Genomic DNA, 18,027 nt, shown 5'->3' with positions numbered 1-18,027 from the left:
TGTAAAATGTTACATGTCAGGTGTTACGCTTACAGTTTAAAATTGAAATAAACATTATGCAAAAGGAAAGTCCATTTCATGTTGCACATGTATTTAAAAAACATTATTTTACATAACACATATTTGAGGAATTGTTCACCTTTTAACTATAATTTCTATATTTAAGAATATCAAGATTGTTTTTTTGCTTTTATCTGAGAATAAAGGGTTTATCATGTGCGTATAGCAGTACGGTGTTGCAGCGAGATTGAATAAAGGTTAGAAATAGATTTGAATGGTCGATTTGTTTTTATCTATTATCAAATCTCACCAATAGATGGTGCTGATGGCTACAAAATAGCTGAATTGTTTTGTTCACTGGTTTGTGATGTTTACATTGGCCTTCGCTTTAGCATTTTTTGCTCTTACGTGAACTATAGCAATCAAATGTAGAAAACTCATTCAGATCCTGGAGTAAAATCTTGCATCAATCAGCCTCCCCCTGCTGGAACCAGAATTGATCAAAACCCTATCTTCCATGCACATGGAGGAACGCCCCATAGGAGAGCACTGTCATTCACACTATTTAGTGTACACGAGGTATCTTTCTGCCTGTTGGGCAACAGACTGCATCTCCATGAGCTGGGCCCAGCCTGCAGTTGCCATGGATACTCTGGGTGCTGACACTAGGAGGACTGAGTAGGCACTGCTTGTTTAAGACACAAATCATAACAAAGGATTAGAGGCACAAAGTACCCCCGCTGGGTTCTATGAGATACACCTCGTCCTCATCACACAGGCACTATAATTAGCTGTGTGTGCGCGTGTGCGGGTGTATGCTTGTGTGAAGGTGGAGATCATGGTGCTTATTCAAAGCATTTTACTTTGTAAAATAGATAGTTCACCTCATCCACTACCAATATGCACTTACCTATGCAACAGATGGTTGATTGTGGTTGTTGCTCTACTGCCATAGATGTCTGGGACTGACCTGTATGTGTTTGTGCTTCCCAGAATGAGTTCAAGCCCAAGAACATCAAGAAGAAGAAGAAGCGGAGTATTATCATGTCTGTGGACGAAAACAGAAGGTATATGGGGGGGGGTCTCAACGATGGGAGATGGATTGGGGCGTGTGGCTATGTGGGGTTTATTTCGGATAATCTTTGAAGAGGGTTTGTATGAACGCTGTCTGTTAGTGATAAGTGTGTGTCGGGATGGGATGGGGATGTTTTGGTGTCTACAGGGAAGTCAACAACAGCAACAGCACTTGACTGTATCGTGCTGCCAGGGCGCTAGCATGTGGCACATCTTTAGGCTGTGTTACGTAGGACTGACACACACACAGTGACACGGCTGCTTCTTGCCAACAGGAAACTGTGATATGATAATGACATGTATTGAGGTCAGCTGGCCCCGTTCCTTACAAGAAGGAGCAGGATGATTCCCACAGCAGCAACATTATCCAGGTCACCAAAATCTGGGAGGGGCCTAAAATACTGTAATTCAACCAAATGACTATCAACTCACTGTAACTTATTGTTGGTCTATTTATAGAGGAATTTATTCAGTTGTTTAGTGGTAACATTTTTTACCAGGCATTGGCCTATAACACAGAGTTGGAAGCAGATGTTCAGCAAGGACTCTGCTATAGACTTCTAGTGTAACAAAATGGTTCTGTTTATATTTAAAAACTAGATGTATTGAGTTTCAGTGGGTTTTAGAATGACTTCACTTTTCCGCAGTGCAAACGGCAGTGTTCCACTAGGCCTTGTGGTTTCATGTGTCCTGATTCTGGCATTGGACATAATAATCCTCATAGGATTATAGCCTACATGTCACTTATTCAATCTCAATTCCACGTGATAATGGAAATAAATGGAACTGTGGATTGATTATGTCACAATCAATCGAAGAGTCTCTGGTTACTATGACGTTGTTAACCTAGATGAACTGTTAGTCATGATTATGACTCAATAGGTCAGAACACTGAGCAATACCACTGCTGTTCTGTCCATAGAAACAGAATCACGTTCTAGTTCTGTGGTTCTGTCATTCAGGCACACGACAGAAAGTTTCCTGAAGGCTGTGGATCATTGTATTGTTGACCCAGACGGAGTGCACTTCACAAGGATTGTCTTTTTCTGAGAAAGCTAACCATGGATAACTCTCCTGAAGGTAAGCACTGACTGGACTGATGTAAGGTTGAAAAATGCTGGTAATTGTCCCAAAACTACCAATGGAGCAAGATTTGACTTCATTTGTACAGTCCAATAGTCATGGTGTGCTGAATGTGCCATTGCTGAACCAAGACGTTGTCCTCTAATCTTCCTCGCGTTCTTTGTTTAGTTAACCAGGAGCAGGGAGACATACCAATGATCCCATTGGTCCATGAGCCCATGTCAGGGTAAGGGTTTTCTACATAACACAATGTAACATCTGCACAGAGGTGCAATCCTAATGAAATGGGAATTGGGTGAGAAAGAATCCTAAAGATGGTCCAATGGACATGGTGAAGTCTCTTTATCTTAAAGTCATCTTTAACTTCCTGATGACCGCTAGGGATGAGATGCAGAGAACCCAGAACCAGGTGAACAACTTGCAGCAGTCAATGAACCACATGCATGAGCAGCTGAATTCCATGTGGAAGCAGTTTACTGAGTTGCAGAGTGCCCTCTCTCAGGTAGTAGATTAGTCTCAGCAAGAGTAGAATGAGTCATGTGTAATCATGATGAAGATTGATGATGATGGCTGGGATTGTGATGATGATGATGACTGGAATGGTAATGGTAACTATGTCTTTGTAACTCCTGTACTCCACCTGTACTGGATAGCTCCTTGATGACAACATGCCTGTGGCACCTGAAGCGGAGGGGATCCAACCGAAAAACATCACCCCTGCACAGCGGGACGGAATCCTCCCGATAGGAATCATCCAGAGGGAGGATCCCAACAAGAACCAATCATTCCAACAAGGCATCATCCCAATAAAAAACAATGGAATGGAACAGATGGAATTTCATGGACCACCTACACCTCCCATCATCCCCATAGTGGGATCCTGGGATGCTGGATTGAATGCTCCACGTTGTGGAGATTTCTATGCCAGGAGAAAAGGTAATAAGAAAAGCCTTATCTTATGAGTGTGGTGTCTAAGTGTCTACGTTAAACAGGTTTAACTCAATTCATCCATTTGCCTGTAGTTGTGTTTGGGTTGTAACAAAGTATCATTGCAAGTTACACTGTCAGCTAGTGGTTGTTCTGTACGGTGACAAGCAGAGTGCTTGATTTCTCCCACTTGTCACAGATATCCGGAGTAGATATGTGGCGGATCCTGCTTTAATGACCATCACCAAGCCAGAACATTTCGAGGCCAACCCTCAGAGCCAGGCCGGCAGTTGGCCGGTGGCTAAACCTCAGTACCCAGCAACCCAAGTACAGAAAACACCAAACAGTGGAGGCTGGATCAGGTGGTTCTTCGGTGAAAAGGAAGAAGTTCCTCAGATGACAAGGATACCAGATGACAAGCATAATTCTGTAAGGAACCTGTTATGTATATTGTATACAGAGACACTCTAGTGGATTCATCTATTTCTCCGTGTCTTTATTCACATTGTCTTTATTATCTTCTTCCTTAAGATTGTCTGGGATCAAAACCTGCACAGATGGGTTGACGCAAGTCCCATGCCCAAGACTGAGGTATTCACTTTAACTCACGTCATTAAAGCAGTGGATGACCATTGTATTTCAACTGTAAGAGCGTTACTAATACATTTGCAAATTTGTTGATGTGTTTTCCAGAACAAGCCTGTTCTACCTCCTCCACCGATGGGGATGTATCTGGGGAACTCTAGTCTCCCCAAAGGAGTGAATCCTTATTCCATGAAAGCAGGTGAATAGTGCTTTAGACTACACGAGGTTTAACTCCCAGACTGTGCCAGGCATTGATAGCCCTCTCTGATGATCTCCTGCTAACACCTTTCCTTCTAACAGCAGATAATGGAAGCCTAGGGGGCAGGTATCCCAAGCTATTCTACCCTGGTGGGATCACCACAACGCCTCCATACCAGGGTCCTGGATTGCTCCCTGCCCAACATGCAACACTCATGGCACCGATGACTGTGCCATTCGATGTTGACAGGCAGAAACTTGGCCCAGGCACTTTACCCTTTTGAGGTTCGACACTGAACAATCCTTCCGCAACGATTCATTCAATTAGCTTTAATTGACAGCAACGCCTGGCTGAAGTTGCAGTGATGTTTAAGCTATTTATTTTTTGTCTCACAGGTCGTTTTCCAGGAGGGATCATTTGATATTTCAGCATTTTAAAAGACAAAAAAATAAGATTTCGGCATAGAGAAGTTATTAAAAGTCTGTATGTTCACGTAGCTTTGATATGTTTTCTGGAATCCTTTACAAGCCCATCGCTTGTGCATTTCTCTATGTTACATACTTTACAGATGGGTATATTATTTATACATATGTTTCCAAAATATCAAAAAAATTATTTATCTATTTCATAAACATAATATCAAATGTAAATAAAGTGCATTTTAAATTTAACACCATATATTACTTTACTGCAGGCCTGGCGTTGTGGGTGGGCCTTAGGGAGCCATGCTCGCCCTACCGCACCTCCTAGCCCGTCCAAATAAAATACATGGTTGAATGAAACTTTGCATGACTTATATTTTTGTTGTTGTTGCTATAACACTAATGTAGGATATTTGGCCATTTAAAGTTTTAATTACCGCAAAACCTTTTTTCTTGTTAAAATAAATATGGCTCAAGAAATGATGTCTGACAGGGATTTAGACCTATCATAAATGCATCATGAAGCTCATTTCTCTTTTTGATGAGTCAAATTAATAGTGGGTGGAGCGTTATGTAAACAGCCTTGTGATCGTTCAGAATGTCATGTTCAAGAGTAGGCTACCTTAACTTGTTTTCTTCATCGTGGTCAAAATGAATATTAGAAATTGGTTTGCTAAAAAGAATGCCTAATCTGCTGCAACAAGTAGTCTTAAAACATCTGGCCACAACACAGCAATGATATGGAATAATTTAGTCTTTATTGATATGACATGGACATTCTCAACGGATTACTTCGTATAGAGTGCATTCGGAAAGTATTAAGACCCATTGACCTTTTCCCAAAAAATGTACATTACAGCCTTATTCTAAAATGGATTATACCCCATAATGACAAAGCAAAAACAGTTTTTTTGAAATTTTTGCAAATGTATAAAAAAAAAACTGAAATATCACATTTACATAAGTATTCAGACCCTTTACTCTGTACTTTGTTGAAGCAACTTTGGCAGAAAGTCCGGTCTCTGGCCACTGTTCTTGGGGACCTTCAATGCTGCAGAAATGTTTTGGTACCCTTCCCCAGATCTGTGCCTTGACACAATCATGTCTCGGAGCTCTATGGACAATTCCTTTGACCTCATGGCTTGGTTTTTTGCTCTGACATGCACTGTCAACTGTGGGACCTTGTATAGACAGGTGTGTGCCTGTACAAATCATGTCCAATCAATTGAATTTACCTGGACTCCAATCAAGTTGTAGAAACATCTCAAGGTCGAATAAGATATTTCTGTTTTTATTTTGAATACATTTGCAATAAATTAAAAAAAAACTGTTTTCACTTTGTCATTATGGGGTATTGTGTATAGATTGATGGGGGAAACAAATGTATTTAATCCATTTTAGAATAAGACTAACGTAACAAAATGTGGAAAAAGTCAAAGGGTCTGAATACTTTCCGGATGTATGTTGAAATAAGGTGATCTTTGTATTTAAAGCAGTTGTTTTTCGTGTTATTATTGGAAGCAATGAATTTGATCGTATAGGCTTATTTGTTAAACTATAATTTTACCCAAGCGGTGGTGATCTGTTCAAAATAACCATAATGTGACTATTTCACGAATGGTCTTGAGCGCACAAGTTGGTTCAAACATTTTACAGAAAATTGTGTTATAGCCTATAATTTTCACAGAGTGATTATTGTAATTGTATTGTTATGAGGCAATTCCATTTTGGATGCTTCCCAATCTACTTCATTCAAATCAAATGTATTTATAAAGCCCTTCTTACATCAGCTGATATCTCAAAGTGCTGTACAGAAACCCAGCCTAAAACCCCAAACAGCAAGCAATGCAGGTGTAGAAGCACGGTGGCTAGGAAAAACTCCCTAGAAAGGCCAAAACCTAGGAAGAAACCTAGAGAGGAACCAGGCTATGAGGGGTGGCAAGTCCTCTTCTGGCTGTGCCGGGTGGAGATTATAACAGAACATGGCCAAGATGTTCAAATGTTCATAAATGACCAGCATGGTCAAATAATAATAATCACAGTAGTTGTTGAGGGTGCAGCACCTCAGGAGTAAATGTCAGTTGGCTTTTCATAGCCGATCATTAAGAGTATCTCTACCGCTCCTGCGGTCTCTAGAGAGTTGAAAACAGCAGGTCTGGGACAGGTAGCACGTCCGGTGAACAGGTCAGGGTTCCATAGCCGCAGGCAGAACAGTTGAAACTGGAGCAGCAGCACGGCCAGGTGGACTGGGGACAGCAAGGAGTCATCATGTCAGGTCGTCCTGAGGCATGGTCCTAGGGCTCAGGTCCTCCGAGAGAGAGAAAGAAAGAGAGAAAGAGATAATGTGAGAGCATACTTAAATTCACACAGGACACCGGATAAGACAGAAGCACTCCAGATATAACAAACTGACTCTAGCCCCCCGACACATAAACTAATGCAGCATAAATACTGGAGGCTGAAACAGGAGGGGTCAGGAGACACTGTGGCCCCCTCCGATGATACCCCCGGACAGGGCCAAACAGGAAGGATATAACCCCACCCACTTTGCCAAGGCACAGCCCCCACACCACTAGAGGGATATCTTCAACCACCAACTTACCATCCTGAGACAAGGCAGAGTATAGCCCACAAAGATCTCCGCCACGGCACAACCCAAGGGGGGGCGCCAACCCAGACAGGAAGATCAGCCACTCAAGTGACGCACCCCTCCTAGGGACGGCATGAAAGAGCACCAGTAAAACAGTGACTCAGCCCCTGTAATAGGGTTAGAGGCAGAGAATCCCGGTGGAGAGAGGGGAACCGGCCAGGCAGAGACAGCAAGGGTGGTTCGTTGCTCCAGAGCCTTTCCGTTCACCTTCACACTCCTGGGCCAGACTACACTCAATCATAGGACCTACTGAAGAGATGAGTCTTCAATAAAGACTTAAAGGTTGAGACCGAGTCTGCGTCTCTCACATGGGTAGGCAGACCATTCCATAAAAATGGAGATCTATAGGAGAAAGCCCTGCCTCCAGCTGTTTGCTTAGAAATTCTAGGGACAATTAGGAGGCCTGTGTCTTGTGACCGTAGCGTACGTTTAGGTATGTACGGCAGGACCAAATCGGAAAGATAGGTTGGAGCAAGCCCATGTAAAGCTTTGTAGATTAGCAGTAAAACCTTGAAATCAGCCCTTGCCTTAACAGGAAGCCAGTGTAGAGAGGCTAGCACTGGAGTAATATGATCACATTTTTGGGTTCTAGTCAGGATTCTAGCAGCCGTATTTAGCACTAACTGAAGTTTATTTTGTGCTTTATCCGGGTAGCCGGAAAGTAGAGCATTGCGGTAGTCTAACCTAGAAGTAACAAAAGCATGGATTAATTTTTCTGCATCATTTTTGGACAGAAAAGTTCTGATTTTTGCAATGTTACATAGATGGAAAAAAGCTATACTTGAAACAGTCTTGATATGTTCGTCAAAAAAGAGATCAGGGTCCAGAGTAACGCCGAGGTCCTTCACAGTTTTATTTGAGACGACTTTACAACCATCAAGATTAATTGTCAGATTTAACAGAAGATCTCTTTGTTTCTTGGGACCTAGAACAAGCATCTCTGTTTTGTCCGAGTTTAAAAATAGAAAGTATTCAGCCACCCACTTCCTTATGTCTGAAACACAGGCTTCTAGCGAGGGCAATTTTGGGGCTTCACCATGTTTCATTGAAATGTACAGCTGTGTGTCATCCGCATAGCAGTGAAAGTTAACATTATGTTTTCGAATGACATCCCCAAGAGGTAAAATATATAGTGAAAACAATAGTGGTCCTAAAACAGAACCTTGAGGAACACCGAAATGTACAGTTGATTTGTCAGAGGACAAACCATTCACAGAGACAAACTGATATCTTTCCGACAGATAAGATCTAAACCAGGCCAGAACTTGTCCGTGTAGACCAATTTGGGTTTCCAATCTCTCCAAAAGAATGTGGTGATCAAAGGCAGCACTAAGGTCTAGTAGCACGAGGACAGATGCAGAGCCTCGGTCTGACGCCATTAAAAGGTCATTTACCACCTTCACAAGTGCAGTCTCAGTGTTATGATGGGGTCTAAAACCAGACTGAAACATTTCGTATACATTGTTCGTATTCAGGAAGGCAGTGAGTTGCTGCGCAACAGCTTTTTCCATTTTTTTTGAGAGGAATGGAAGATTCGATATTGGCCAATAGTTTTTTATATTTTCTGGGTCAAGGTTTGGCTTTTTCAAGAGAGGCTTTATTACTGCCACTTTTAGTGAGTTTGGTACACATCCGGTGGATAGAGAGCCATTTATTATGTTCAACATAGGAGGGCCAAGCACATGAAGCAGCTCTTTAAGTAGTTTAGTTGGAATAGGGTCCAGTATGCAGCTTGAAGGTTTAGAGGCCATGATTATTTTCATCATTGTGTCAAGAGATATAGTACTAAAACACTTGAGTGTCTCTCTTGATCCTAGGTCCTGGCAGAGTTGTGCAGACTCAGGACAGCTGAGCTTTGGAGGAATACACAGATTTAAAGAGGAGTCCGTAATTTGCTTTCTAATGATCATGATCTTTTCCTCAAAGAAGTTCATGAATTTATTACTGCTGAAGTGAAAGCCATCCTCTCTTGGGGAATGCTGCTTTTTAGTTAGCTTTGCGACAGTATCAAAAATACATTTTGGATTATTCTTATTTTTCTCAATTAAGCTGGAAAAATAGGATGATCGAGCAGCAGTGAGGGCTCTTCGATACTGCACGGTACTGTCTTTCCAAGCTAGTCGGAAGACTTCCAGTTTGGTGTGGCGCCATTTCCGTTCCAATTTTCTGGAAGCTTCCTTCAGAGCTCGGGTATTTTCTGTATACCAGGGAGCTAGTTTCTTACGACAAATGTTTTTAGTTTTTAGGGGTGCAACTGCATCTAGGGTATTGTGCAAGGTTAAATTGAGTTCCTCAGTTAGGTGGTTAACTGATTTTTGTCCTCTGACGTCCTTGGGTAGGCAGAAGGAGTCTGGAAGGGCATCAAGGAATCTTTGTGTTGTCTGAGAATTTTTAGCACGACTTTTGATGCTCCTTGGTTGGGGTCTGAGCAGATTATTTGTTGCGATTGCAAACGTAATAAAATGGTGGTCCGATAGTCCAGGATTATGAGGAAAAACATTAAGATCTACAACATTTATTCCATGGGACAAAACTAGGTCCAGAGTATGACTGTGGCAGTGAGTAGGTCCAGAGACATGTTGGACAAAACCCACTGAGTCGATGATGGCTCCGAAAGCCTTTTGGAGTGGGTCTGTGGACTTTTCCATGTGAATATTAAAATCACCAAAAATTTGAATATTATCTGCTATGACTACAAGGTCCGATAGGAATTCAGGGAACTCAGTGAGGAACGCTGTATATGGCCCAGGAGGCCTGTAAACAGTAGCTATAAAAAGGGATTGAGTAGGCTGCATAGATTTCATGACTAGAAGCTCAAAAGACGAAAACGTAATTTTTTTTGTGTGTAAATTGAAATTTGCTATCGTAAATGTTAGCAACACCTCCACCTTTGTGGGATGCACGGGGGATATGGTCACTAGTGTAACCAGGAGGTGAGGCCTGATTTAACACAGTAAATTCATCAGGCTTAAGCCATGTTTCAGTCAGGCCAATCACATCAAGACTATGATCAGTGATAAGTTCATTGACTATAACTGCCTTTGAAGTGAGGGATCTAACATTAAGTAGCCCTATTTTGAGATGTGAGGTATCACAATCTCTTTTAATAAGGGCAGGAATGGAGGAGGTCTTTATCCTAGTGAGATTGCTAAGGCGAACACCACCATGTTTAGTTTTGCCCAACCTAGGTCGAGGCACAGACACAGTCTCAATGGGGATAGCTGAGCTGACTACACTGACTATACTAGTGTCAGACTCCACTAAGCTGGCAGGCTGGCTAATTACTGTCATGAATTCATCTTTCCTTGCTCTGCAAATGCGATCAAAGATTTGCATTAGCCTATTATAAAGGTGATTTAAGCAGCTGCGATGAGTGTTAGTAAAAGCATCTGAATTGAATTTAAATGTCAATGTGTTTCCTATGTCATGTAGGTACTAGGCCATGCATGATACAAATATACGGGATTGTCCATTGTGCTGAAGTTAGAGATCAACGTACCGGTAATGCCGAAGCCGATCGGCGGCAAGCCACGTCAACACGTGGAACGTGGACATGGGTAGGCTTATGCATGTTGTGCTTTCTATTACGGGTTTGAAATGCTCTATAACAATGGGAATTACAACCCCACCCAAAAAATACGCCCCCCCCCCCCCCCCCCCCCCCCATGGAAATCAAATGCCCGTCCAAATGATTCATTCTGGGTCCGGGCCTGCTTTACTGTATGGGTGTGATGAGTAAACTGAGACCTGAAGACTTGCGTTGGCTCCCTGAGTTATTGCCCAGGCTTTAGCTCAGTGGGATAACAGCCTTGAATTCTGCAAATCCGGTTCGAATCCTGCTGCTTCACACTGCTCCTCTAAGCAATAGATGTTTGTTTTCCAAGTTCTCCGTTTTGTAGGACTGTAATTGGTCGGAAACTGATGTTATTGCAGACCTAACGGCGTTGTTCAACTGAGATCCCAGGAAACCAATCTTACTTTCTCCAGAATGGGTCTTACCTTATTCACTTTATCCGTGTGTTTCATTCCATTGCACTGTGAGCTTTCACGGAAAGGCCCCTATAGCCGTTTGCTGGTATCGACAGCATGAGATGGGTTATTGATGTCATATTGACTGCCAGGTCTATACCATCATGTCTTTCACAAAATCACCTGTTATTGACACCCACAGCAAAGTGAAGAAACACACATTCGTAAGATCCAATTCAAATTTGAAGCCCAAAGAAAAGAAACAGGTGAACGAATCCCTAAAAGACTGCCGCAAACAAGCTAAAATCAATGGTTGCTTTGCCAGTGTTTTTTAAAGAATGGAGGAAGCAGGATTTTTGTTGATAAGACACTTAGCCCTAGAGATGAGAGGGAAAGTGTCCTAGTAGTGTTCACTGACAAAATATGATCTATCTCGGGAGGAATAGCATTAACTGCTCTTGAGTGTGAGAATACAGTGGTGAGGATGATTGCTTTTGTGTCTCAGGGTTGGAGATTTATCTTATCTATCACACAATGTTGCTCGAAATCATAACTTAAACTCAGAGATGTTTGGCTCTCAAATAACACCAGCCTGTGGTAGAGTGGTCGTTAGGACAGACAGACAGAGAGAGAGAGAGAGACCTTAGACCTTACCGTCTGAGGACCAACTAGGATCACCCAGCCACATAATAATACACACAGGCACAAACGACCTGAGAGCACAGCAGGAAAGGGTGGGCACAGCAGGAAAGGGAATGATTGAAAAAGCTTCTTCTAACTTCCCCAACGCATAAGTGGTTATCTCCACCCTGCTACCACAAAAATACTTCCACCCTGCTACCATAAAACGGGTAAACGTAAGTACTTCCAGTGACTGTGCCTATAAACCGAATGTTCACCTGGCCCACCACTCCACCCTGGACTTGAACAGCCTTTACAACCAGGCCAGTAAAACCCTCACAAACTTTTACAGATGCACAATTGAGAGCATCCTGTCAGGCTGTATCACCGCCAGGTACGGCAACTGCACTGCCCGCAACCGCAGGGCTCTCCAGAGGATGGTGTGGTCTCCCCAACGCATCACCTGGGGCAAACTACCTGCCCTCCAGGACACCTACAGTGCCCGATGTCACAGGAAGGCCAAAAAGATCATCAAGGACATCAACCACCTGAGCCACGGCCTATTCACCCCGCTATCATCCAGAAGGCAAGGTCAGTACAGGTGGATCAAAGCTGGGACCGAGAGACTGAAACAGACTGAACAGCTTCTATCTCAAGCCATCAGACTTGGTGTGGTGACTGTTAAATAGCTATCACTAGCCGGCTTCCACCTGGTTACGCAACCCTGCACCTATATACATAGACTTGGAATCACTGGCCACTTTCATAATGGAACACTAGTCAATTTAATAATGTTTAAATAATGTTTACATACTGCTTTACTTATCTCATATGTATATACTGTATTCTATTCTACTGTATTTTAGGGTCTGAATACTTATGTAAATGTCATATTTCAGTTTTTTCTTAAATAAATTAGCAACAATTTCTAAAAACCTGTTTTTGCTTTGTCATTATGGGGTATTGTGTGTGTATTGATTAGGGGGAAAACGATTTAATCAATTTTAGAATAAGGCTGTAACCTAACAACATGTGAAAAAAAGGCAAACCGTCTGAGTACTTTCCGAAGGCACTGTATTTTCCCATACTTTAATGAAGACAGCTCTCCATCCTAGAGGGGGAGATCAATTATTTCCAGCTCCAGGGACATGTACTAGTCTGTGGTGACCTAAATGCTAGAACTGGACAAGAACCTGACACCCTCAGCACACAGGGGGACAAACGGCTACCGGGAGGTGACAGCATTCCCTCCCCCATATGCCCCCATAGACACAACTACGACAACATAACCAACAAAAACAGGTCACAACTCCTGCAGCTCTGTCGCAGTACATAGCCAATGGTAGGCTTCGAGGGGACTCCTACGGTACGTATACTGTACATATAGCTCATCTCTTGGCAGTAGTACTGTAGACTACTTTATCACTGACCACAACCCAGAGTCTCCCGAACAACAAATCCAATCCCTCCTAGACAAGATGGTTTCCTGCAATAGTGAAGGTATAAACTTAGGAAGAGGAGGAAGCCTGAACAATATATTTGACCTATCAACTAACATTCCGGCAGAAAACCTAAAACAACTAACAACAATGAGAAATGGTTTGATGAAGAACGTAAAAAACGAATCAAGAAATTCTTACCAAAATACTTATCAACAGCTTGAGCCCCACCCTTGATGCAGCTTGAGCCCCACCCTTGGTGAGGGCACTAGAACAGTCTGCAGCACCCGGTCTCACCCCACTGGTCTCAGAAATCAAATGTCTACTGTTTGCAGATGATCTGGTGCTTCTGTCCCCAACCAAGGAGGGCCTACAACAGCACCTAGATCTTCTGCGCAGATTTTGTCCGACTTGGGCCCTGACACGGAATCTCAGTAAAACAAAAGTAATGGTGTTCCTAAAAAGGTCCAGACAACAAATGCAAATTCTATCTAGACACTGTTGCCCTAGAGCACACAAAGAATTACACCTACCTGATCCTAAACATCAACACAACAGGTCACTTCCACAAGGCTGTGAATGACCTTAGAGACAAGGCAAGAAGGGCCTTCTATGCCATCAAAAGGAATATAAAACTCAACATCTAATTAGGATCTGGCTAAAAATACTTAAATCAAATATCGAACCCATTGCCCTATATGGTTATGAGGTCTGGGGCCCGCTCACCAACCAAAGATTCATAAAATGGGACACCCAATTGAGACTGCATGCAGAATTCTGCAGTAATATCCTCTGTGTACAACGTAAAACACCAAATAATGCATGCAGAGCAGAATTAGGCAGAGCAGAATTAGGCCGATACCCACTAATGATCAAAATCCAGAAAAGAGACGTTAAATTCTACAACCACTTAAAAGGAAGCAATGCACAAGCAGTCCACCACAAAGCCCTAGCCTAGAGATGAACATAGAGAAGAGTATTCTCAGCCAGCTGGTTCTGGGGCTCTGTTCACAAACACAAACAGACCCCACAGAGCCCCAGGACAGAAACGCATTTAGACCCAACCAAATTATGAGAAATCAAAAACAGAACTATTTGGAATGCTATCTGGACCTAAACAGAGTACACAGTGGCAGAATACCTGACCACTGTGACTGATCTCAAATGAAGAATGTACAGACTGCAACATTTACCTAGAACTAAAGCTGCAGATAGCAATACTGGGTGATTTGAAAAGCCATAGTCAATCGATCAATAATATAATAATTATTTTAGCAAAAATGTTCATCTTTATTTTACAATCTGTAGAAACTATGAGAATGAAAATGTTCAGTACTTTTGTGAAGCATCACAGCACAGTTGAAAAACATATGGCAAATATAAATCCAAAATGGATGGTGTTCAGAGATAGATAGGAGGGGTTGAATGGAGCTGAAGAGTGGAACTAATAACAACAAGATAACAAATGTAAAACATACGGGGTCTGTAAGATGTATATAGGTTCAGAACTTTTGTGAAATAGTACAGTTACAAATATATGGCAAACAGAAATCAAACTGGATGGACATCAGAAGGAGAGGAAGGCCAGGACTAAAAACAAACAAAATATAATAACTATTGTAAAATAGATTGTGTCTGTAAAATGTGTATAGTATGTATAAGCTGGAAGTAGAAGCCTAAGTGTTATTGTTTAATAGTTTACTCCAATTGGGGGAGGGTTTGCGGGGAATAATAAAGGAAGGTATATTTTAAAAAGTATGTATATGTGTATGTGTTTGTAGGTATATATATGTGTATATGTATGAATGTTATATACTGTATATATGTGTATGTACACTGCTCAAAAAAAATAAAGGGAACACTTAAACAACACAATGTAACTCCAAGTCAATCACACTTCTGTGAAATCAAACTGTCAGACAAATGTGCATGTGTCTGCTCAAACGGTCAGAAACAGACTCCATGAGGGTGGTATGAGGGCCCGACGTCCACAGGTGGGGGTTGTGCTTACAGCCCAACACCGTGCAGGACGTTTGGCATTTGCCAGAGAACACCAAGATTGGCAAATTCGCCACTGGCGCCCTGTGCTCTTCACAGATGAAAGCAGGTTCACACTGAGCACATGTGACAGACGTGACAGAGTCTGGAGACGCCGTGGAGAACGTTCTGCTGCCTGCAACATCCTCCAGCATGACCGGTTTGGCGGTGGGTCAGTCATGGTGTGGGGTGGCATTTCTTTGGGGGGCCGCACAGCCCTCCTTGTGCTCGTCAGAGGTAGCCTGACTGCCATTAGGTACCGAGATGAGATCCTCAGACCCCTTGTGAGATCATATGCTGGTGCGGTTGGCCCTGGGTTCCTCCTAATGCAAGACAATGCTAGACCTCATGTGGCTGGAGTGTGTCAGCAGTTCCTGCAAGAGGAAGGCATTGATGCTATGGACTGGCCCGCCCGTTCCCCAGACCTGAATCCAATTGAGCACATCTGGGACATCATGTCTCGCTCCATCCACCAACGCCACGTTGCACCAGAGATTGTCCAGGAGTTGGCGGATGCTTTAGTCCAGGTCTGGGAGTAGATCCCTCAGGAGACCATCCGCCACCTCATCAGGAGCATGCCCAGGCATTGTAGGGAGGTAATACAGGCACGTGGAGGCCACACACACTACTGAGCTTCATTTTGACTTGTTTTAAGGACATTACATCAAAGTTGGATCAGCCTGTAGTGTGGTTTTCCACTTTAATTTTGAGTGTGACTCCAAATCCAGACCTTCATGGGTTGATAAATTTGATTTCCATTGATAATTTTTGTGTGATTTTGTTGTCAGCACATTCAACTATGTAAAGAAAAAAGTATTTAATAAGAATATTTCATTCATTCAGATCTAGGATGTGTTATTTTAGTGTTCCCTTTATTTTTTTGAGCAGTGTATATATACACTACCGTTCCAAAGTTTGGGGTCTAGAACAGCACAAACTGGCTCTAACCAGAATAGAAAGAGAAGTGGGAGGCCCCGGTACACAACTGTGGCAAGAGGACAAGTACATTAGAGTGTCTAGTTTGAGAAACAGACGCCTCACAAGTCCTCAACTGGCAGCTTCATTAAATAGTATCCGCAAAACACCTGTCTCAACGTCAACAGTGAAGAGACGATTATGGGATGCTGGCCTTCTAGGCAGAGTTCCTCTGTCCCGGTGTCTGTGTTCTTTTGCCAATCTTAATCTTTTATTTTTATTGGCCAGTCTGAGATATGGCTTTTTCTTTGCAACTCTGTCTAGAAGGCCAGCATCCCAGAGTCGCCTCTTCACTGTTGACGTTGAGACTGGTGTTTTGCAGATACTATTTAATGAAGCTGCCAGTTGAGGACTTGTGAGGCGTCTGTTTCTCAAACTAGAAACACTCTCAAACACTCTAATGTACTTGTCCTCTTGCTCAGTTGTGCACCGGGGCCTCTTTCTATTCTGGTTAGAGCCAGTTTGCGCTGTTCTGTGAAGGGAGTAGTACACAGCGTTGTTCGAGATCTTCAGTTTCTTGGCAATTTCTTGCATGGAATAGCCTTCATTTCTCAGAACAAGAATAGACTGATGAGTTTCAGAAGAAAGTTCTTTGTTTCTGGTCATTTTGAGCCTGTAATCGAACCTACAAATGCTGATGCTCCAGATACTCAACTAGTCTAAAGAAGGCCAGTTTTATTGCTTCTTTGATCAGCACAATAGTTTTCAGCTGAGCTAACATAATTGCAAAAGGGTTTTCTAATGATCAATTAGCCTTTTAAAATTATAAACTTGGATTAGCTTACACAATGTGCCTTTGGAACATAGTGATGGTTGCTGATAATGGGCCTCTGTACGCCTATGTAGATATTACATAAAACAATCTGCCGTTTCCAGCTACAATAGTCATTTACAACATTAACAATGTCTACACTGTATATCTGATCAATTTGATGTTATTTTAAAGGACAAAAATGTGCTTTTCTTTCATAAACAAGGACATTTCTAAGTGACGCCAAACTTTTGAACGGTAGAGTATATTTACAAAATAAATATATGGGGCACTGGAAATGATGCAGACAATTACATTGATGGAAGCAACAATATATATGCAATATTAAAGCTGATCCACCCATAAAAAAATTAATTTAATTTAATCAATGAAAATAATGTACAGACTCCGTGAGCATAGCCTTGCTATTGAGAGAGGCCGCCATGGGCAGACCTGGCAGAAGACAGGCTTTGTGCCCACTGCCCACAAAATGAGGTAGAAACTGAGCTGCACTTCCTAACCTCCTGACAAATGTATGACCACATTAGAGACACATATTTCCCACAGATCACACAGACCCACAAAGAATTTGAAAACAATTCAAACATTGATAAACTCCCATACCTGTTAGGTGAAAAAACGCAGTGTGGAATCACATCAGCAAGATTTGTGGCCCGTTGCCATAAGAAAGGGGAAACCAGTGGAGCACAAACGACATTGTAAATACAACCTATATTTATCTATTTATTTAATTACCCTTTAATTCTTCAACTACTTGCACATTCTTACAACACTGTACATAAACAGTCATATAACATTTGAAATGTCTATATTCTTTTAAAACAGTGTATTCTTCACTGTTTCCCTTGTTTATTTTCCTTTTATTGTCTATTCCATTTGCTTTGGCAATATAAACATATGTTTCCCATGCCAATAAAGCCCATTGAATTGAATAGAGGGAGGGGGGGGGGGGGGGGGGGGTCGCCCCTAGAGATTCCAACCAGCATGTAGAGAGGGAGACAGATCAATGACTGACAGAATGGGAGAGGGACCTAATAGGTCTCCTGACGTATCTCCCAGACACAAGACAATACCATAGTAACTGCTTGGAGACATACTGTACAGCCACACACAGCCTTTTCCCTGCAATAAACAAGGGCTTAGTACGAGTCGACCGGCTGTCGCCGACTCCTCCCTCAAGAGACCCCCTGACCAGCCAGGCAGGTCCATGTAGGCCCGGAGCCCCAGAACCAGTCGACAATGGGGAGCAAAATACAGTGCAACCATTGAACAAG

At 42.4% G+C, this 18,027-nt stretch overlaps 1 protein-coding gene across 1 annotated transcript in view; it reads left to right on the top strand.

Moving 5' to 3' along the window:
- LOC120023946 (brain-enriched guanylate kinase-associated protein-like) overlaps nucleotides 1–18,027 on the top strand; it is a 63,169-nt gene that overhangs the window by 2,373 nt on the left and 42,769 nt on the right. The window contains exons 2-5 of the mRNA XM_038968047.1: nucleotides 994–1,067; nucleotides 2,539–2,659; nucleotides 2,811–3,093; nucleotides 3,284–3,411. Coding sequence (XP_038823975.1) covers nucleotides 994–1,067; nucleotides 2,539–2,659; nucleotides 2,811–3,093; nucleotides 3,284–3,411 — 606 coding nt within the window. The remainder of the gene's footprint in view (nucleotides 1–993; nucleotides 1,068–2,538; nucleotides 2,660–2,810; nucleotides 3,094–3,283; nucleotides 3,412–18,027) is intronic.

The sequence above is a fragment of the Salvelinus namaycush genome, chromosome 29 (assembly GCF_016432855.1).
Source record: "Salvelinus namaycush isolate Seneca chromosome 29, SaNama_1.0, whole genome shotgun sequence".
NCBI lineage: Eukaryota > Metazoa > Chordata > Actinopteri > Salmoniformes > Salmonidae > Salvelinus > Salvelinus namaycush.
Note: the sequence above shows the minus strand (reverse complement) of the source record. Positions and strands in the feature narration are given on the sequence as shown.